Here is a 22,422-nt window from a genome sequence, read left to right on the forward strand (position 1 = left end):
GGTGTTTGCAGCCTGTAAATAGTTCCTTTATTCACGCAGCGGAGCACATTTTGTGTCGCTAAGATTTGTATGTAATATTGTCACCATTATCACAATTATAAAGATAGATTATTAGGTTATTAAAACGAATGTGGTGTTGTTGAGACTTTTTCTTTGATTTTCTTTCTTTTTTAAATTATTGATAGTTCGGGAATGTGGAGTAACGTTACCGCAACACTAAATTTTTCCTCAGAGATCTCAATTACTTGACATCCTTGTTGCTTCCCACAACCATCTAATAACAGCTCGCCATTGCAGTATAATCGTTGTGCTGAATAATGGATTTGCAATAAAATAAAATAACTTTATATAAATAAATAACTATAGTTATTATAGTGACATAAATTATTATTACTTTTTTATATTATATCGCCCTTTGTTAAAAAGATGACTAAAAGTCAGCTATATGATTTTGTATAAACGGTTGGTGCCTCCTATATAACCTTTGTAATACTTCCAGCTATTTCCAATGGAAAATATTTTCAGATAAATATTAACTTTGAAAAAAACACACAAGAATTGTTGAACCTTTATTTTGACAGTCACGGAAGCTCTCTGAAACAGCCACCACTGCGCATGCGCACATTTCACACTGCTGTTTGTAGGAAGTGATATCTCTACTGTCACTTTCTCCGTCCAAGTTTATAAGGGTCATTCGCAAGTGTATTTCATTTTGCAACGTTTTATTTCCGGTGGTTTAATCCCCAGTGTGTGTGAGCAGGTAAACCCCTCGTTTTGTGTATATTTATTCACACCAACACGATAAGATAATCAGTGTAAAACTGGTTTAAGCGCATTTACCAAGTGTTGATATTGTTACCAATTGTTTCACAAGTAGTTGTAATTCCTATATTATGATAAAGCTTTGGTAACTATAGTGAACTTATTGCACTTTCGTAAAAGCAAATCTTCTCCATATACTTAATGGATCTTAGAATTGGTTCATGCATCTACATTTATTATGTAGGATCATGTGATGTGTAGCACATTTTACATTAAATGTGGACTTAACCTTTTACTTTCAGGTTTACAATGGCCCACTCTGACCCCTCAACTGTGGATGTGGGACTGTCTGAGGAGTTTGCAGTCCCATCTCATGTAGAGGAGGTCAGGAGGCTGATGGCCGAGTTTGCAGAGCGACATGGATCAGCCGGTCGCAGAGTAGTTCTTATCACATCAGGAGGGACTAAAGTTCCACTGGAATCCCGAACTGTACGTTTTTTAGACAACTTCAGCAGTGGCCGGCGAGGGGCGTCTTCTGCTGAGTACTTTCTGGGCTCTGGTTATGCAGTAATCTTTCTACACAGGCATCGTTCTCTCTATCCGTACTCTCGGTTGTACACGGGGGTCAATTTACTGGATGGTTTAAGATTACAGAGTGATAAGAAAGATGCCGGTCAGGTCCTGGTGGATCAGAAGGTACTTCCAAACATTGGAACGGTTCTCAAACGGTACCATGAAGTGAAAGCTTCAGGATTACTGCTGCCAGTGGAATTCAACACCTTATCGGAGTATCTTCATCTTCTCAAGGCTGCAGCTCAGGCATTGAGTTCCATAGGTAAAGGAAGCATGTCAATTTTCGGTTGTTTGCTTACTTCACTCGTGCATTTGTACACATTTATACTCTTTTTTTTTTCTCTTAGGGTCCAAGGCTATGTTTTATTTGGCTGCTGCAGTCTCTGATTTTTACATACCAGCATCTGAAATGCCTGAACACAAAATTCAGTCCTCTAATGGACCACTGCAGGTGCGTATAAAATAATGATGTGCTATGCTCTAATAACTTTTAAGTGCTTAATGTTATGTTGTTCCTTGTTTGTTTATACTCAATAGATAAGCATGAAGATGGTTCCCAAGATGCTCTCCCCATTGGTAAAGGACTGGGCACCTCAGGCTTTTGTCATCTCTTTCAAGCTGGAAACAGATCCATCCATCCTCTTGGAGAGAGCGCGTCGTGCCTTAGACACTTACAGGCACCAGGCAGTGGTTGCTAACGTTCTTGACACACGCCGTGGTTACGTGGTGGTTGTTACTAAGGACACACAACATGAGCTAGTCCTCACAGATGAGGAAGTGCAAAGGGATGTGGAAATTGAGGAAAAGATTGTCAGCAATCTGACTGCTGCACACATTCAATTTATGTCTCAAATATAAACTAAATGTAGTGATTTCTTATTTCAACTGCAATTGCTCTTTAAGACAGATGTGTGATTAGTTAATTTGTTATTGTGTAACAATTGTGATAAACCAGTGTAGTTCATTTCTGTTTGTCTACCCAGAAAATTTTTATTTGCATAAATTCTGTTTTACTCTTTTGTTGGCCTTAAACAGATTAAGCACGGGGGAGATGGCTTTAAGTTATCATACAAATATGAAACTCACAAAATGCATTAAGAGCTATTGAATATGTATAAAAATGAACAATACACAATCTTGCTAATAATTGTAAACATGTTAGTTCTTTTAACACCTTATTAAAAAAGTATACCAGTTTTGAAAAGCACATGTGTAACAAAATGTCTTTCTGCGTTTATACAATTTTTAATGGAACAGCTCTGCAGCTGTATAAAATATACATATTTGTTGGTTTCTGGAACAGTCTGCATTATCATCCATTTCAATATGAACTTCAAGCTTGGTTTAAGATCGTATACAGATTTATCATTTAAGTTTGACACTTCTCTTCACTCCAGCACGAATACCAGACATTTCTCCACTGTATCTCGTCTCCTCACGCCGGACCTCAACAACCTGAAACACATATTCTGTATTCAGTGTCTATTTCAAATACTTTGACCTCATTTCTAGACTTGAACACTGACACCCACCTGACCCTTCCTGCGAATCTTGGCACGTCTGAACTTTTCTCTGTGCTTGACTCTGGGATTGCGATTGAGCTTGTTCCTCTTGGGTGTAAGACCTTTGTTCTTGGACATCTTTAAACAAGAGATGCAAAATTTAATACGAGAGCATTGCCTATATTTGTTAGAATGTTGGTGGCATATTGGACAATCGTTAATGGACCTTAACCCAGTTAACAAAAACCGCCCAAAACAACAAAAAATCACCTGATAAGTGATCCCTCGTTTAGCATCTCCAACAACCTGCTCCACCTCCATCAATCTGAAAAAGCATCAAGTGACCGTTAGGTGTCTAATGCTCTTTTCATGACATACCTCAAGAGCTGAATGTTAGCTGACTCACCCATCCTCATACTGTGGCTCTTTCTTCTTCCTCTTGAGTTTCTGCCTCTCTGCCATGGCATTATAGAATCGCAGATTTGCTTCCTCGTCTGAGTCAGACGCCTCGGCTTCCTCCAGCTCAGCCTTTTCTGCCACCTTACACAATGATACATTACAATCAGCAAAATGAGTCAATGCCTAAACTAGCATAATTCTATAAGTCAAAAGTACTTACATCGGTTTTGATACATTTGCTGCCCATTGATCTTTTTGTGGTTCTGTCCTGCTGGTCCCATGAGAGAATCTGACGCAATTGGGGAGCGAGTCTAGCGTCTACCGTGCCTAGTTCATTTATTAGCTGTAATCGTGATAATGACAAACAAAATGTTACACAACATATGCTACCCACATCCGCTGATAAATTATTCAGTTAAAAAATATTTACTTACATTTCTGTAGGTCAGCAGTCTCTCAATCACAGGATGATTATGTGCTGGAATTCGCTTCGCTTTCAGAACCAAATAGAAACTAATGTTTGTGCAATAGCTGGAAAGAAGGAAAATTTCATATAAAATACAGAATCGTCTAATATGAATATATAGTGCAATCATAGTGTAACAGTATGCAAAATATTGAGTGATGCTTACTTAAGATAAAGCTGCTGTTTGGTAATAATATACTCTGCACCCTAAAGGATGAAAAGATTTTATAAAGCAACAAAAAGGTTTTAATTAAGCAACACATTCACACATACATAAGCATCCATATTAAAGTAATTACATACTAATAATCTAATTCACAGCTAAATACAAATATTTCTTACTCCTATAAATTTAACAGACCTTTCCAGGTGGAATCCGTCCATTTTTGACCATATCCACCAGGGGCTGAACCTCATCCTTTAACTCGGTAAGCTGTGGAAGCAAAGGCAATTTACATTTAGCAATATGACCGCACTGAGTCACTTAAAACACTTATAAATTCTTGAATGAAACCTAGTCATCCAAACAGTGCTTTAGACCTCTACCTTTGCTTTGAAATCCTGGATAAGCTCCAACAATTCTGGTGACTCTTTCTTAAGCAGTTTGATCTTTTCTTTCTGTGACATCGTCTTCAAGTCCTTAACAATCCTTTCCTCCGTTTCAACTGGCCTCTCTGCTTCAACCTCCGCTGTAAACTCCTAACAGACCACAGAAATAGTACACAGACTTATGAGTGCTCTATGACAAACATCTGAACTCTGCTGATGTCCTTAGAGCACTAAAGTAATGTAGAACCTCAAGCAGATTTAGATCATAGTCTTCTTCGCTCAGGTTGGCTGCCAATCTCCGTTGAATGTTTTGGGCCTCCTCTTCCTCTTCTTTATCTTCTGCCTCAATCTCTTGAAGAGATTTGCCCTCTGGAAAATGTACAAACCAAACATACTTTTATAGAAAGTGCAAACTATATATATATTTTATACAGATGTCAAATAATATGATATTTATATGTCCATCTTAACATATACGCTTACTCTTGGTGACATAGTCTGAATCATAGAATATCTTCTTTTTGTTTCCCCAAGCCATTTCATTTGGGAGATCTACAAGGATGAAAACAGGAGTGTCAGAAACAAAAAACAAATTGTATACATTGATAAAAGTAATAAATTAAGGTGTGTTAAGATGCATGTTTAACGTGTGTTATTTTCATTAGTTTGAAAAACAATGCCTGTTAAGTTACGCACTTATGTTGGGTTATGTTAGGTTATGTTAATACATTACCATCATATTTTTTCCCTTCAAGGTCACTTTCCATATCCGTTCCTTCTTCATCATTATCTTTTTGCTCTTCATCATCTTCTTCAGAAGACTCTTGAAGCGTCAAGGGCATGACTTCCTCCTAAAAGAAACAAATAACCATGCTCAATAAACAAAGCTGAAAAGCTTGCAGTGTTACCATTAACAAAGCTTTTTATACCAAATGCAACTTTTAATTCAACTGTTCTACAATTGCTTACCTCTTCATATTCATCCTCTTGATCGCTGTCTTCTTGAACCCCGCGAGCCAAAAGTTTCTATGGACCAGAACCAAAAGTCAAATATTTATTTACAGTGTCAAAGCAGCTAATACAAGAAGAACATGGAGAGGAAAATATCAACTTACTTTGATTTTTTCACTGTGGAATTCATCTATTTTATCCTCCACGTATTTTGAAGATTTCTGGTCAGAGGAACACAATGCAGGTGTTTATAATCAATAAGGAATAAGAACGCAAAATGCACACACACATAAGAAATGTTATCCCACAACCCAAGTCACCTTATCAGGAATAACTTCGTCCTTATAAGCGTCAGGGTCATCACTGTCATACTGCTGCTGTTTCTTTGCTCTAGGCCTTTTAACTGCCCTAAAAATAAAGACACAGTATATCAGTCAACACAACAGGCGTATTTGCAATATTGATACAAAGTATACAAATTATACATATATATATAAAACATTGCATTGATATACAATATTATTGCACAGTTTATATAATTTTTTTAATTATAATTTAGATGTTAATTCTCAGTATAGTGTGTTCGTTGAAAGAAAATATTAGAACGCTTAAAGGTCTGAATCAAACAACGTTGTCTATTGAGTGCCATTGTCAACCACGATATGGTGCATATATCTACCTTCGTGCTCGGACCATTTTGTCCCCGGATTTTAAATTATTTTTCTTTTAGATCGACACCGAACTGAATAAAAACAGATCAACAACTATCCGCGTGGACTTTCCATGCGTTTAGAACAGGAAGTAAACCGTTGTTGAGTTCTTCCGCTTTTGCGTACTGTCAAAGTAAAAGTCGAAAAATAATTCCTTTTTGGGAAAAATAAAGAAAGTCACAATATAATTGCAAGCAAATTTCCTCTTACAACACAGAATAAAATGAGGGATTGAGATGGGAAAAATCATTAAATTATGATGTCCACGGCTCCTGATGTATTTATGTGTGGAAACAGCTTTACTGAACGGCAAAAATAAACGTCACAAAATTTGTCCCGTTCACACCGCTGAGCATCACAACCAATCATAGAGAGCGCATGGACGTATTGACCAATCAGAAGTTTAGAAGAGTCACCGCGTAGAAGAGTTTTTATCTTTTATCTTGCAGTGCTGGTTTTTTATATTTGTGATGTGATCATAAGCCTTACAGGGATAGTTCACTCAAAAATGAAAATTCTGTCATCATTTACTCACATTCAGATTTTTCCAAACCTTTATTAATGTCTTTGTTTGGCTGAACACAATGGAATGTATTTGGAAGAATGTCAGTAACCAAACAGATCTCATCCCCCATTTACTGCCATAGTAGGGAAAATACATACTGTGGGAGTCAATGGGGATGAGATCTGTTTGTTTTTGTCTTTTTTATCATGTATGTTTAATGTATAACGTAGACTTTAAATTACGTAACATTATGTAATATTGGTGCAGATATGGCGCATTCGACCAGCATTAAACAGTAATAAGCCATGCATGTTGCTTCAGTTAAAAGATGTCTTTTGTTTGTGTTTATAATATTTTACTGTCTACTGTCTACAGCTTTTGATTATTCTTATAGGTTGAAATAACGGATTAAATATGAGTATTTGAAGGCAATGCATGTAAAAGACAATGCACATTTAATGCATTACCTAGCTTTGGCTATACCTAAAACTAAGAAACGTAAAAGATGTTTTTTATTATTCTAAATTCTCCTGCCATTTTCAGCTATGCTAAGACTACGTCTCTTAAAGATGAGCACTCTGGTTAACAATTCAGTATTGTTTTACACACACACACATTGACATACATGCTCAGGACAATTTCTACAATCTTTCTGTAGGCCTATGTGTACAGTACAGTATACATGTCTAAAAAAAGATACATTATTAAAAATATATAAAACTAATTATTTAATTTGGATTCATTTGTATATCGCTTATATACCAATTTGTACCATTTTAATTTGTGCTGGTTATTATAACAATGGTAAAATAGAACTGCTAGAAAACCTTGAGGGGCTGCTGCAGAAACCTCTACAGATATGATCTCACTCCAAACTTTTGATAAAACTTGAGAGCTCTGCATAAGTAACATATACATACAGACATAGACATTTACATAGCATTAGTAATTTAATCAATTTCTCTGTCCATCAGTTTACCGCTAGATGTCACGTTTTAGCTGTGTATGTGCGTCCAATCGGGCCATAGTAACTAGGGAAGTGTACTTCATCATGGCATGTTCGGCCAACGGCCATGTTAACACAAATATGCACAAACGCAGATGTGTACACTTCGTTCGAAGGACACTGCAAACAGCCCGCGAAATTAGGGTAGGGTACACCAACATCACTTCACATGACTCGAGGAGAAGTATAATCTTCCACGCACTGCAGACCACCCCAGAACTACAGAATTTTGCACCTCGTGCTAAGGGATTCGAATTAGGGATCAGTGAACACTACATAGGGACTTGTGGATTGGGACCAGCGTGGGCCCGAAACCGCCTACTAGACGTCACTACGGTGCGTTTAGCGGTTGCGCATACGCATCCTCATTTCAGTATCGACCAAACAGCTTCAGTATGAGCAGCTGGCGTTGAAGAACCGGAGGTGGAAGACGAAAACAGAAGGGCCACGTCTTTTTATTTAAAAAAAAGATATATTAAGACAAATAATTTCGGTAAGAATATACAGGGTACATCAATTCACACATTGTATTTTATATAGTGAAACACAAACATGTCGGCATTTGCAAAAATGCAATAAGAGGTTTAACATAGGTGACGCTAGGGCATTGTGTTGGCGTGCGAATTAGAGTTTTATTTAAATGGTTAATGTACAACAAGTCAGCCATTTCCTTCGGCACAAAGACAGTGTTATTTTCTATTGTTTGAGAATTGTTGGTATGTAAAATTGCGAGGTTAGCAGCGGGGTGTGTTCACAGTGGGCGATATCTGCCCATTTTCTCTGGCAAATACAGACGGCGCTTGCACGCCATTTTGTCATCTCGCTGGTTTGTAGTTTGAATGGCTGGTGACGATATGGCATGGTTGTTATTGTTAAACTATTCTCATATTGAGCTTTTCTTTCAGGTACGAATCGCAGTGCTTCGATCTGAAGCTTTTTTTGAACTTATGATAAACGGTTTATTTAGCTATATCGGGCTCGTTAATTGTATGGTTGTTTATGCAAAACCGAGCTGCAAAGACGGACCCAATGTGTTCTGGTTGCAGTGTTCATATCTGATACAGTGACAGGTTTGAGATCCCTGTAATGTTATGATTCAATATAATGACAACTCAAGAGTTTCTGCTGTATTTATTGTAACCTTTCGAAGCGTTTGATCTGTGCGGTTTGAAAACGTGTTGCTTGAATGGATATCTGTAAATAAAGGTAGTTTTGAATATAAGACCTTTTAGTCTTTTTTTAAGCTGGTCTACTGTTGTTGGCTTGTCACCCTGGTCTGTTATATGTTCTCGTTGTTAAATACCTCTGATCTGGCTGCCATATTTTTAATATGGCATTTAACTTATATGATAATTTGACTTGATCATCTGGATCTGCATGTAAGGTCGATTGAAACACAATTTATTTGGGTCCAAGATTAGCTGTCTTCCAGAGTTCGGCTACTTGGTTGGTTTTGTGGAGGTCATTCTTTTCTTTTTTTGGAAGAGAGGTTTCACAAGATTTATATAGTTATGGCATTGTGTGTTGGTGCATATCCAGAAACAGGATACTGAGGCTTTTCCATCTATTTTCTGCAGGTCTAGTGATGATAGATATTCTCTTTTGGAAATACTTGAGCTAGGCTAAAACTTAAGGTAGATGCTTTCTTCGAGGGATGTTATTGTGCTTTCATGTTGCTCACCACTTCACACATGATCAAATTTTACATCCTCACCCTATGGAAAGTTTGTTTTTCTGTATTTAAAAATGCCCTGACTTATTTTCTTTCTCCAATCTGTGTTTGAAAAGTTTTTTGTATTTTGAAATGATGCTATTGAATATTTTGTTTGCTTGGTTCAACATGAAATATATGAGATGCATGCGTTTTAAGAATTTTGTGTATGGCTTTTGCGAAGCAGTTGGACAAATGTCTGATGGGCACAAAACGATTCAATTTACTGTTGTGGGTGCTGTATCAAAATTTGTTAAACTAAACGAGCTGGGAGTTTGCTGGCACTGATTGGTTTTCTTTGAGATACTGGGTATGCTTATTTTAATTCTGTTTATATATTTTTGCCTCCATTTATTCTTTTTATTACAGTCGAGAATTGATTTTAAATGATTGCCGTCAGGATTCGCTTGGGTATCCTGTGCAACTTATAAGAAGCAGCACTTTTAATACAGGTAAGCTTTGGATGGGTCTTTGGAGATAGAAAAGTCTCTTATTATTAATACATTGATTTAGATTTTAGAAACACGCACAGAAGCTTTTTCCTAAATATTATAGTACAGTAGTACATTGACTGGATGGTTGATTTGTCATTGTTTTACATGACACATGTATTAAATGGTTTAAACTTCTATTTTAGGTTGTTGCTTGTTACATTGAGAAAATAGCATACAATAATACAAATAAATAATGTGAAAGATGTTTGTTAAAGGTTCCTCCGATCATAAAAAGGCAGACGGGACCAGATTTATATAATTGAATTGTCAAACTAATGGACATATTTCTAGTAGTTAATATTTAATCAGCTGAAAATTATGATTTCAATCTCTTTTTTAAGACTGCAAACCCTGTTGTCAGTACATAAACTTGTTTTAGTGGTCAATCTTCTGTCAGAGCTGGTTTCATTATGTTGTTGATCGCTTTTGAAGATGTAAACAACTCTTAGGTCCTGTTTCATTTTTTTAAAACGTTTGAAATAATACAACCAACAAATATATAACCTAATGTGATTTAACCATTTGTGTAATACTGCTTTAAATTATTGTTGTTCCAAAAAAACAAGTTTTTTGTTTAATTTAATTGCGTTTTCGTTTTTCTGAGCAAAACTAAATAATTATAATATTTCTATTGACATCATATCTATTTTGTAAATTTCTTTTGATGGGGACATCCTAACGCCTTTGACCAATATATGAGATGAAAATATAGCTAAAAGAAATCTGAAGTGCTTCTGGACCAGTGTTTACATCTTGCAAAGTGTCTTTACCATGTAAAAATGTCATATTTAAGTGGAAATTAAATTATCGCTGTCTGCGAAAGGTATTGTGCATTGTTGTTTGTTTTAGCAACTACAAGGCTGATAAACAACCTGATGAGTTTAGACCAAGGCAGAATCCCACTTTCATGTTGCTTTTTTGCTTACTATTTGTTCTGCTGTTGTCATATTTCTCAAATAATCATTGGTAAAATTATTTTTGGTCCTGCTTTACATTGCTCTCTTCTGATGTGTTTGCTGGTCCTATGTTCTTATGTTCTATTTTTAGCCTGACAGTCGCTGCCTTCTTTCATCTACAGGTGTGTGTTGTTGCACCTCAGCATGGCTGTGGTCATCCGTTTGCAGGGTCTTCCCATTGTGGCTGGGACCATGGACATACGCCATTTCTTCTCTGGATTGACCATCCCCGATGGTGGTGTACATATTGTAGGGGGCGAACACGGTGAGGCTTTTATCGTGTTCGCCACAGATGAAGATGCAAGGCTCGGAATGATGCGCACAGGGGGGGCAATCAAAGGTTCCAAGGTGTCTCTGTTACTGAGTAGCAAAACCGAAATGCAAAACATGATCGAGCTGAGCCGTAGGCGTTTTGAATCAGGAAGTGCCGATGTGGCCACAGGAAATGGGAGTAGGCCAGGTCCACCTGTCACCACTGGTGGAAGTGGAAGGGGCAACATGTCAACTACTTCGCAAGGTTTTAGTAATACGACTTCAACTACAGCCACTACAGCAGTCTCGGCACACGAGTCTGCCAGCAACAAGACTGTCCCTACCTTTTCAACCACTACCATGGGAAACATGCCCCCAAACTTTAATAGTTTCAGCAGCCCAAATCTTAGCTTGGGATCCACTATGACAACATCCATGTCATCTTTGAACTCTGTACCCCCTCCTATACCTCCCTTGCCCACCATGCCAACTTTGCCTCCAATGCCCCCCATGCCAGTACCACCGCCAGTATCCACATTGCCTCCAATACCGGCTGTTAATCCCCTAACGTCAGTGCCTCCCGTCCCTCCCATAGCACACATGCAACACATGTCCGCACTTCCTCCATTTAACCCAGGTGTCCCGCCCCCAGGTGGTTTAGCTGCCTCTGGTCAAATGTCTCTCGGAAATCCGATGTTCCTGAATCCCTTGAACCCTCTAAACCCCCTCAACCTTCAACCTCATTTGAAATCATCACAAACAAACCCAGATGAGTTGTATATTCATCTGCATGGCCTTCCTTTTTCAGTCATTGAAAATGAAGTTAGAGATTTTTTTCAGGGATTTGGGATTGAGTCTGTTAATTTGCTCAAAGACCACTTGGGAAGAAACAATGGCAGGGCATTGGTAAAGTTCTTCTCACCCCAAGATTCTTTTGAGGCATTGAAAAGGAATTCAGGAATAATAGGCCAAAGATTTGTTGAGATTTATCCTGCTACCGAGAGACAGTGGAGAGAAAGCGTACACACTGGCCCTGGTGAAGGAAGAGGTGATTTAGATTTTAGTAGACATCGTCGCAGAAGTGTTGGCTCGCCATCACCCTCTGGGCGTGAGAGAGCTAGGTCCCGGTCCCCCCATAAATTAGAATTCTGTGTATATTTGAAGGGACTCCCATATGAGGCAGAGAACAAGCAAATCTTTGAGTTTTTCAAAAACCTTGACATTGTTGAAGACAGCATTTACATTGCATATGGACCCAATGGCAGGGCCACCGGTGAGGGATTTTTGGAGTTCAGAAATGAAACGGACTACAAAACTGCCCTTGGATGCCACATGCAGTACATGGGTAGCCGGTTCATACAGGTGCACCCTATCACACAAAAAAACATGTATGAAAAGATAGACTCTATTCGCAAACGTATGCAGGGTTTCCAGGGCGATTACAAAAATAGCGCAGATGGGAAGAATGCCAAGATTTGTGCTCACATAACAAACATCCCCTATAATGTGACAAAAAAAGATGTCCGTTTGTTTCTTGATGGGATTCAGTTGGTTGAGGAAAGTCTAAAGGTGCTGGCTGATGCTAATGGTAATGGACTTGGCCAAGCTATTGTACAGTTTAAATCCGAGGAGGATGCACATAAAGCAGAGAGACTACACAGGCAAAAGTTAAACGGCAGAGATGCTTTTGTGCATTTGATAACTTGTGACCAGATGAAAGAGGTTGAGAGAAATCCACCTTCACAGTCTAAAAGAGGCCAGAAAGGGAATTCTTATGCCCATGCACATTCACAGGCACAGCCCCAAATTCCACATCCCCCTCATGCTTTTCCAGGTATGACAGGAGATGAGTTCAGTTTTCTCAGGAATGCCGTAGGAACCCTTGGCAATGGTCCCCCGTTTGCCAATCCTTTTGTAGCCCCAGGTAATGGCCTGGCAGGTCCGCCACCTTTGCCACCGCTTGGCGCACCCTTGGGAGATGTCTCGCTTGCTGTTCCCCCACCAATGGTCGGAGGACCTGTTCCTGTTTTAGAGCACCCTGGTTTCAGACCTGGTGTTAACGGTCTGCCTTCTGGCTTCATTGGCGCACCAGAGGCATTAAGGGGTATGCCACCTTTTGATAATGGATCTTCACATAAAGTGGTTGGCCAAAATCGTGGAGGGAGCCAAGGTCAGAGGCCAGCCTCTGAAAATCTTAGAGGGCCATCCAACGGTGGTCCAGGTAATTCTCGTCCTACTATTGTCAAAATTCAGAACATGCCCTTTACCGTCACCGTTGATGAGATCATTGATTTCTTTTATGGATATCAAGTGTTGCCTGGTTCTGTCTGTTTGCAATTCAATGAGAAAGGTTTGCCCACTGGGGAAGCAATGGTTGCTTTTGACTCCCATGATGAAGCAATGGCTGCTGTTATGGACCTGAATGATCGGCCGATTGGGGCGAGGAAAGTTAAGATCACTTTGGGATGAAAAACATTTTAGTCGTTGCCAAGGGTCTTTTCTTATGACACAGATTTCTGAATAATTACTTGCGCTAATGTTTTTATGCACAGAAAAAGAAACTGACAAGTATTCAATATTTTTTCTGTATGTATAAAAGATCGTAAAAGTTACACGAAGCATGAAACGATTGAGGACAGAGTTTCTTCTAAAATTCCTCTAAAGAGTTTGTAATAAAGCCAATCATGAGTTAGTTCCGATCTGAAAAGGCGCATCTTAGTGGTATGTTCAAGTAGCTATGCTGGACCATATTAGTTGGCAAGTATGCTTAAGAACTCCCAGAATTATTTGTTTTGTATTTCTGCTCAAGTTTGAACATTTTACTCATGTGATGTTTCATCTTGCCGCATTCACTCATTTCTTTCTGAGGTACAAACCAAGTGCTGCCAAGCATTTTGTCCGCACTTCAGTTTAAATGTTTGCTCTCTGCTAAAAGATGTTTTCCTCTGTCAATAAAATGCAAATGTCAGTGTCTTTATGAATATCTGTTGCTGTCACATCGGATTGCTTTAAAAGCCTGAGATGTCAAGCCAATACTTTTCTGTAAATTCTAAGCGGGTTTGTGAAGCAAATGCGGCATTGTAATGTTATGTATATGAAAGCATTTTAACTTTTTTTTGCCTTGCTCCCTTCACAATGTTTGCTGTGGTGTTTGATAATGGCTTTTCTCCTTTTCTTTGGATGTTTGATTTTTTTTAGTGTTCATGAATTGGATCAGTTGTTAGTTCATTTTGACTTTCCAGCGCTTGTTTTCCTTGTAAATATTTTACAGCTGATCTATTTTGTCAATAAAATGCCATTCCTGAAATAATGACACGTCAAGGTATTGTATTTTCTCCTGTCTTGGTATTTTTGTTTTGTTCACATATGAACAATAAAGTGTTTTGCTGTGACTTGTTTCCCATGTGAACTACACATTCCAAATATAACCCAGGGTTTCATGCCGGTTTTACTGCAGAGACGTGAACGCATCCTTGAGCAAAAAATTGATTATTAAGATTTGTTTCATGATGCTATGAAATTTGTGGTTAGGCTTACTTAGATTGTTGACTGTTTATGGATAAGATAGATGCACCTTCTTATGTAATGTTTTGTTACCACAGATAAACATCCCTCTTAAATGCTGCCTTTGAAGTGGGGATGTTGAGGAAACAAAATTATCTAGTAATGCTATAAGTTGGGTTTATGCTACACTAAATGGCACAAATCTATTGTGTTCTTAATTATAAAACATCCTGAATCAGCTATTCCGAGCATATGGATTTGAAACCAATACAATTGACACAATTGTGCAACATGGCTGTATGAAAATGCAGTGTCTGTCCATATGACAGATTAAAGGCATGCATTTTTTAATTTGGCTGTGTAAGAACTTTGTTCTGATAATGTTTTAGTATTGAAGAGGATACGCACTTTGCATGCGGACTGTGTGAGGGGTGTTTTGGCTATGACTTTTCTTTTAATGGCAAAGGTATATTACACTGTCCAGTTAATTTAGGAATGTGGATTTCACTCCAATCTTTTAGATTTCTGCCCTTCTCAATATATTTCTATCGGGTCAATTGAGGATTCCATTAAACGTTGTCATGTTTTGGATTTGCTTGCTCTGAAGCATACATTTGTGGAGTTTTTGTGGTGTTTGGCTAGAATTTCTGTACTGCTGAAATGTTTGATCTCAAAACGAGTGCATTTCCTGCCTTTCTCTGTTCTCAAGCTGTACTCAAGATTTGTTGACTAGCTTTCATTTATTCACTTGTGCCTTTTGATGCTGAGCCTTGATTCCTGGTTAACATGTTGATGTTCAGGTAAGTGCGAACTATTGACATAAGAAACTGCTGTAAATTGAGCTTTAACGCACCGAATGTATTAGCGTTTGCTCTTTTGAAAGAAATGTGTTGCGTGTGTTATCTGGGAATTGATTTTCATCATTAAGACGGGTGAAGTGCTTTCATACCAAGCATCGACTCGGTATTTCAGAGTACATTCCTGTTCACATCTGGCTGCTTGTTTCCGTTTTGGTCGAAATGTGTTCAGTATTCAACATGACAACTTTGAGCGTTATACCATTATATGCTGGTTTGCAACTGAAACGATGCACATTCAGAGGTTCTGTTTAGCTTAAGGGAACAGTTATAGTCTGTCTGGATGAGATTTGAAGCTGACGTTGAAGTGTTGAATCTAGCAAAGCATTGATTAAACGTTATAAAGAAATACAGTCGAATGCACATTTGTATTACGATGGCAGACCTACTAGCCATCAAAACGACCACAACAAAGACACAAATGTACCCTTTTCTATGACTTGGCCTAGTTGTGGAATCTGTTTCCATGGAAACATAGCGGCGAGGTAAACCGCGCTGTGGTTTTTAGTCGTATGAATGGCACACGACGGATGCTTCCTACCAGTCGAGACTAGTTACTGTGCAGTTACAGATCAACCGAGATCACGCCTCAAACATAAAGCATCTTGTTGTTCGCTGCATCCCTGGTCGTCTATGAATATAAAGTTAACCCACGTATAATAAAAACTGTTATATACTATGACGGTATGTTTCGTTTGCAAGGTAACGAATATATCCACTAAAATCACATGTACCTGTATTGTAAACATTTAGGTATTGTTCTGCACTCCCACGCCTAAAAATGTGGCCACACTGCTTTTGATAAAACGTTACAATTCCAGTTTTGTCTGCACTGATTTTGTATTCTCTCTTGGTTCGCACTGAGTGTCGTAATTTGTGGGCTTTCATAATATTGTGATCGTGTCTGTACTTCTATCGCCATGTGTGAAAGTGAACCTTGAATGGTTTTGTTGCACATGCTCTATGCGCTGCGGGGCTTGTTCAGTGACTGACAAGACTTTCGGCCAATGGAAGCGCAGTCCTGCCGGCGCTTCGACCAATAGCGTTGCACGTCGTGAGACGGTGTGAATGGCCGCCCTCTGCTCGTTTTAGATGACAAGAACGTGTCTGGGTGGAGTCGCGGACAGTCTTGTAGAGTTTCGACCGGACTCGTCGAGCATTTTATTACAGCGATAAAGTTTCTAAGGGTATGCTGCTCTTTTTTTTCATAGGAGGATTTGTAAGCTCATGTAGACACGGAATGCGCGTTTAGATTTGTTTCGCGCCGTTATGTAATGCAAAATGTGTGTTTTGACGCTTTTAAGGCGTGACCCTTGTGAAATAGCTCGTTTGAAATGCTGACATGATGGCCCCCGTTCACGGCATCTTCCTGAAAATATTGGCTTTTTGTATTTTAGAATAAGGGATTTTGTCAATTGGAGCATGCTTGATTCTAAAGCTGTGTGTTATTTTAATACTGTACTTTAACGTTACTGATCATTCGTTCTCGTGCTCTTTGCGTTTTTTCAGAAGCTTTCGTTTAAATGTATTTACATTCATGCATTTGGCTGATGGGTTTATTCAAAAGGACATATAATTTATATACATCTGTGTGTATACTTATTGGATTCGAATCCATACGTTTTTTGACTATTAACGCAATACAGGGAGACTCGGAAATCCACGTCATTACAATGTACACGCTTTATGAATTATTCTCTCACGTGCTTTTAATTTGAGGTCGAGCGGTTTTACAAGTTTGTGTCTGTTGTACTTTACAGATGGCCGTTCAGTGTGTGTCAAAAGTCGAGCTCTCCATCTCTTGCAATCATCTGCTGGATAAAGATGTTGGATCCAAGTCTGATCCACTCTGTGTTCTGCTGCAAAGTGTTGGGGAGGATCAATGGACAGAGGTACGCGAGCACACTCACACAATTCAACACAATACAATGCAAGTATCTGCATCATTATTTCGGGAATGACTCATTGCTGAATTGTTGGTTCTTTACAGGTGGACCGCACAGAGAGAGTGAAGAATTGCCAGGACCCTGATTTCTCCACAAAACTTCATCTTGACTACCACTTTGAGAAAGTGCAGAAACTAAAGTTTGGCATCTATGACATTGACAACAAATCCGTTGATCTCAAAGATGATGACTTCCTGGGAGGCTTCGAATGTACCCTTGGACAGGTGTGTTACATTTTTAACAGTGTTACATGACGTGAATTGTTTGTCCTGTTTTAGGATAAAAGCCTTTAGTTATTGCATTTATAATTCAGCAAGAAACTATCAAGGAGATTTTAATGTTAACAAAATATTTAACCTTATTTATGTTCTTTTGCCACAGATTGTGTCGAGTAGGAAGCTCACCAGACCCCTTCAGCTCAAACCAACAAAACCAGCCGGCAAAGGCACAATAACGGTGTGTGTGTGTCAATAGACATTCTTCTAATATTTATCCGTGACGAAAATGGTTAAGCAAATGTTTCATAGTCAAAAGACACCGTGCTCATTTATAATTTGCATGTTTTGTAACTCTTTATCTGTAGGCGACTTCTCGGATGAATTAAATTGAAATATAATTGCATTTAACCAATAATAATATGTGTATATGCAAACTGTTTAAGAGTTGGTGTTGTTAATTCATTTCTGAAAGCCATGCTTAACCAATGACGTAACCCAATGATATTTTATTTCTCTGACTGATGTGGTTAGAGACCCGTAAGTGTTTTTTCCGCGCAGCTTAGCCAATCAGAAGTCTTAATACGTTTGTCTTTTTGTGTCTCAGAGCACAGCTTAGCCAATCAGAAGTCTTAATACGTTTGTCTTTTTGTGTCTCAGAGCACAGTTTAGCCAATCAGAAGTCTTTATACGTTTGTCTTTTTGTGTCTCAGAGCACAGTTTAGCCAATCAGAAGTCTTAATACGTTTGTCTTTTTGTGTCTCAGAGCACAGCTTAGCCAATCAGAAGTCTTTATAAGTTTTTGTGTTTCAGATCACAGCTGAGGAAGTGAAGGACAACAGGGCTATTGTGCTGGAAATGGATGCCAAAAACTTGGATAAGAAGGCAAATATTCATCCCATATATAATTTGTATTTCTAGCTATAAAAATAGATGTGCGTATAGGGTTGAAATTTCACTGCTGCCTTTCGACTCAATTACCATATTCAGGTTTAAAGCCAGTTATGATACTGATCAGTTTTTGTACATTGTGTTTAACCAACAATTAGTCATATTCAGTCATTTATTCTCTTTTTCAGGATTTGTTTGGGAAATCTGATCCATTCCTGGAGTTTTTTAAACAGGATGAAGATGGGAAATGGCAGCTAGTGTACAGAACAGAGGTACTTGTCAACTCTCAATGTGCCAGTTATGTTCTGTTTGTGTGTGCAAAGCGGTGATATGTTCTCATTGCTGTTGCATGTGTTTGCTTTATGTTGTCCTTGTTTTGTTTCTGACAGGTCATCAAGAATAATTTGAATCCATCTTGGAAAAAGTTTACAGTCTCCTTGCATACATTCTGCAATAGTGACCTTAACAAACCAATCAAGGTAACGCATTGTAGTGTCTTTTTGGTATGGCAAATGTCATTTAACAAAAACATGATATATTCAGCTCAGTTCAGGATATACTAGTTTTGAAGTAGAGCTTTCAAACACAATAACAAATAGAAGTAAAGCATAATGTTTTTTTTTCAACTGCCTCATGTACTTCTAGTACTCATTTACTAGAATTGAAACCGTATCCTTTTTTTACCAAAGAAGCACATTAGCTTTAATGGCAGAAAAAGACTGTGAATGTATGCATAGTGGGAAATATACTTTTATTTGCTGCAGTTGTGCTAGTCTTTAGACTAAGACTTTGTCTCATTGCTAGGTTGTTTGTTACGATAAGGATGAAGACACAAGCTCAGACATGATAGGAGAGTTCACCTGCACCACCGCAAAACTAATGGAGGCTAAAGACAATGCGGTGAGCAGGATGCATATCTGTCAGGCTTCCCTAAAAGTCTGTCTTTTTCTTTCTCTCTTTGGCCTTTTCTTGTAGGTTCAATGTTATGATTATGATAGCGATGGCTCTCATGATCTCATTGGTGTGTTTCAAACTAATGTGTCTGATATGCAGAAAGCAGTTCATGGCTCTCCGGTGAGACTCCCACCTACACTGTGTCCTCCCTTAGTGTTTAGAAAACAACCTTTTTTCTTCTCTTCATATAGATGTTTATTGTACTGCAGTCTTTTGAGCTGTATCCTGTTGTGAAAAGCTAATAGTGTATTGATGTTACAGGTTGAGTTTGACTGCATTCATCCAGACAAGCAAAAGAAGAAAAAGAATTATAAGAACTCTGGAGTTGTCAAGATTAAATATTGCAAGGTTTGATCTAACATTGTTTTCTTATCAAAAAGTTTAATAAAAAAAGTTTAACACATGCAAGAATCTTTATGAGCATCAGATTTGTGTTTAGAGAATAGAGTAACTGCTATATAAAAGAGTTTCACGCAGATTTAGTCTTTTTAATAATCACAATCCTAATATTCTCTTGCAGCTAGAGGCAACGTATTCATTTTTGGATTATGTGATGGGAGGTTGCCAAATAAACTTCACGGTAGGATCAGTTATGGTGCAATATTTGCTTCATATAGCAGGTGTTTTTTCCTGTAATTGTTTACATGTATTTTGTAGAAGGTTCATGACATTTGCAGAAATATTTCAATTGAACAGACGCTTTCCTATAAAGCAACCTACAAATAAGAACAAGACAAGCAGAAGCATTGGAAGAATGAGTAACTGTGAGAGTTTGTTGGTTTCAGGTGGGCATTGACTTCACTGGCTCTAATGGAGACCCCCGCTCTCCTGACTCTCTGCACTATCTCAGTCCTAATGGAGTGAACCAGTATCTGTCAGCCATCTGGTCTGTTGGTCAGGTAGTCCAAGACTATGACACGTAAGACATTTGTTGTATAGGTTGACTCCATTGACATGATATCCTTGGTGTTTTGGGGTTTGTCTTTGATTTTGACCAGCAGCAACAGCTACATACAGTTATGATGGTTCTTCGAAATTTACGTATAATTTGTAACATACCCATTTTTATCAGAAGATTGCAGTCATTTTCTTCTCGTTAACTTTTTTTAATTTTTTTGCTGGGCAGTGATAAACTTTTCCCAGCCTTTGGATTTGGTGCCCAAGTGCCTCCAGACTTCAAGGTTAGATGTTCTTATTTTCTTAAGTCAAACATTATTATAAGTAACTTTAAATTATTCAAAGAACGCTAAACTTAATTCAACCTTCCTTTTCTGATGACCTATACACAACCGGTACAGAAATAGCTTGTTAGGAATTGTTTTAGCAAACTCATTCTCATTATAAATTCCTCTGTTTAATTATATATTTTACTTTGGAAAGTGTCACAGAAGTTAAATGAGTTTTGAGAACAGCATTTTATAATTTCCTAGGTATCCCATGAGTTTGCATTGAACTTCAATCCCAGTAGTCCTTATTGTCAAGGTAAGAGTCGCAGCTTCAAAAAATTGAATTGAATTTTATTACATGACTTACATGTGCTTTGGTCTTTTATACCGTAAAGGAGTACAGGGCATTGTGGAAGCGTACCGTGCAGCTTTGCCCCTGGTCCGTCTCTATGGTCCCACCAACTTCTCCCCAATTATCAATCACGTGGCCCGTATTGCAGCCGGAGCAGCTCAGCAACCAAATGCAGCTGTGAGTGTACTGCCATTGCTCGCTCGCTCTGATGCGTTTAAAAGCCATTCTGATATGTTATCTGCTATAGGTTTTTCTACAAGTGAATGCTTAACTTCTCTTTCCATTAGCAATACTTTGTGCTGTTGATCATCACTGATGGAGAAATCACTGATATGGACCAGACCAGACAAGCCATTGTGAACAGCTCCAAACTGCCTATGTCCATAATCATTGTGGGTGTGGGAGAGGCAGACTTTAAAGCCATGGAGGTGTTGGATGGGGACAATGGAGCTCTCAAATCTTTGTCTGGTGAACCTGTGTCAAGAGATATTGTACAGTTTGTGCCCCTTAAACAGTTTGCCAATGTAAGAGCCACTTTAGTTTTGAAATTCTTTGAATTAAAGATAAGATTTGGTCTTATGAATATAGATACTTTAATATATGATAATAATGAAAATATTTATTTCTCTTTCAGGCACCCAAAGAAGCTCTGGCTCAGAGTGTTCTGGCTGAAGTGCCAAGTCAGCTTGTGTCATACTTTAAAATAAGAAACCTGGGTCCAGTCAACCCACCCGCACCAACCAAATAGACACAGGTTGGCAATAGGAGATATCTAAATAATATACAAATAGGTATAGAGTAGTCAGAATTATTATGGACCACCACTAGAGGGAGTCACAGCTCTCCATCAGTAGGACTGTTGAGCTGTTGCAAACTTGTCTTCCTATTTACACTTTGCTTTATAGATACTCTTTTATATATTTCATTATTACTTCTTTACGGCTTTGTAAATCGTATTCCCTTTATCATCAGTCTTGGATGTCATTTCTCATTTTGCTAAATTGCATAAACAATTTTCTTCCATCTGAAAATGAGTTATATTACTGTTCTTGGTAGATATATTTTTTTCTGTATGGTTACGTATATTTTTATATATTTTTGTTTATGATAGCGGTGCCTTAATTTCCATCAACTGTAGATTTGCAATCACTTTTAGCCTTTTGTGACAGATCATGGCACTTGCACAGCTTTTTTATGAAATGATATGCAATATAAATCTAAAATGCTGGTATATGCTTGGCACTTTCTGCTGTACAGTAGTCATCAGATTTGAGAATATGACTTAACAAACTCAGACCATATGCTGCCATAGAGTTACATGCTGCAATTAAATATTAGCTAGAAACTAACCAAAGACAACATTGCACGTCTTCACAGCAAACTGGATATTTAGGTGAAAGTAAAATATTACATAAAATATTAATGTTAGAGCTTATTGGGGGTATATTAAGACTTTGCACTATACCCATAACTACTTGGTATTTTCTTTATTTTGTAGTGCCAAGGGCTAAGAAATGAAGTAGAACATTGAATACGCATACTGTGCTACAGTAATAATGGCATTATCTTTATTTCAGCACTATAGAACCACCAAATCAAGTAATTGTTTGCCTTGCTATAATTCCTAAAATGTTTTGGCAATGAATGTGCACTGTGCCAACATGCATTTGAATTTACAATAGTTGTTTGAATAGAATTGAT

General features: G+C 38.1%; 3 protein-coding genes across 7 annotated transcripts; 2 read left to right on the top strand and 1 right to left on the bottom strand.

Annotated features, from left to right (window-relative positions):
* Nucleotides 1-579: 579 nt before the first annotated feature.
* ppcs (phosphopantothenoylcysteine synthetase) lies at nt 580-2,693 on the top strand. The gene is made up of 4 exons (XM_079482840.1): nt 580-760; nt 1,065-1,597; nt 1,683-1,786; nt 1,873-2,693. Exons 2-4 carry the CDS (start codon nt 1,072-1,074, stop codon nt 2,191-2,193), a joined length of 951 nt encoding a protein of 316 aa, XP_079338966.1. The 5' UTR covers nt 580-760; nt 1,065-1,071; the 3' UTR covers nt 2,194-2,693.
* Nucleotides 2,071-6,250, bottom strand: utp3 (UTP3 small subunit processome component). The gene is made up of 17 exons (XM_079482839.1): nt 6,123-6,250; nt 5,882-6,037; nt 5,523-5,610; nt 5,367-5,423; nt 5,221-5,277; nt 4,985-5,102; nt 4,735-4,803; nt 4,499-4,620; nt 4,249-4,401; nt 4,064-4,135; nt 3,869-3,909; nt 3,671-3,767; nt 3,457-3,579; nt 3,244-3,377; nt 3,108-3,162; nt 2,868-2,975; nt 2,071-2,790 (listed from the first exon to the last, which is right to left on the bottom strand). Exons 2-17 carry the CDS (start codon nt 5,896-5,898, stop codon nt 2,701-2,703), a joined length of 1,401 nt encoding a protein of 466 aa, XP_079338965.1. The 5' UTR covers nt 5,899-6,037; nt 6,123-6,250; the 3' UTR covers nt 2,071-2,700.
* A 1,240-nt stretch (nt 6,251-7,490) lies between these two features.
* Nucleotides 7,491-21,752, top strand: cpne1 (copine I). 5 transcript variants are annotated; one of them, XM_079482624.1, is made up of 16 exons: nt 7,523-7,916; nt 16,958-17,089; nt 17,188-17,367; nt 17,525-17,599; nt 18,172-18,243; nt 18,438-18,521; nt 18,639-18,728; nt 19,054-19,149; nt 19,465-19,551; nt 19,724-19,783; nt 19,989-20,122; nt 20,330-20,384; nt 20,634-20,685; nt 20,765-20,898; nt 21,009-21,245; nt 21,356-21,752. In XM_079482624.1, exons 2-16 carry the CDS (start codon nt 16,958-16,960, stop codon nt 21,467-21,469), a joined length of 1,602 nt encoding a protein of 533 aa, XP_079338750.1. In that variant the 5' UTR covers nt 7,523-7,916; the 3' UTR covers nt 21,470-21,752. The 5 variants fall into 5 exon arrangements, with proteins under 5 accessions (XP_079338746.1, XP_079338750.1, XP_079338747.1 ...); XM_079482621.1 differs by lacking the exon at nt 19,054-19,149 and adding an exon at nt 19,225-19,323 and having other exon boundaries at nt 7,791-7,916; XM_079482623.1 differs by lacking the exon at nt 7,523-7,916 and adding an exon at nt 16,175-16,384.
* Nucleotides 21,753-22,422: the final 670 nt, after the last annotated feature.

The sequence above is a fragment of the Barbatula barbatula genome (genome assembly GCF_947034865.1).
Source record: "Barbatula barbatula genome assembly, chromosome: 20".
NCBI classification, from domain to species: Eukaryota; Metazoa; Chordata; class Actinopteri; order Cypriniformes; family Nemacheilidae; genus Barbatula; species Barbatula barbatula.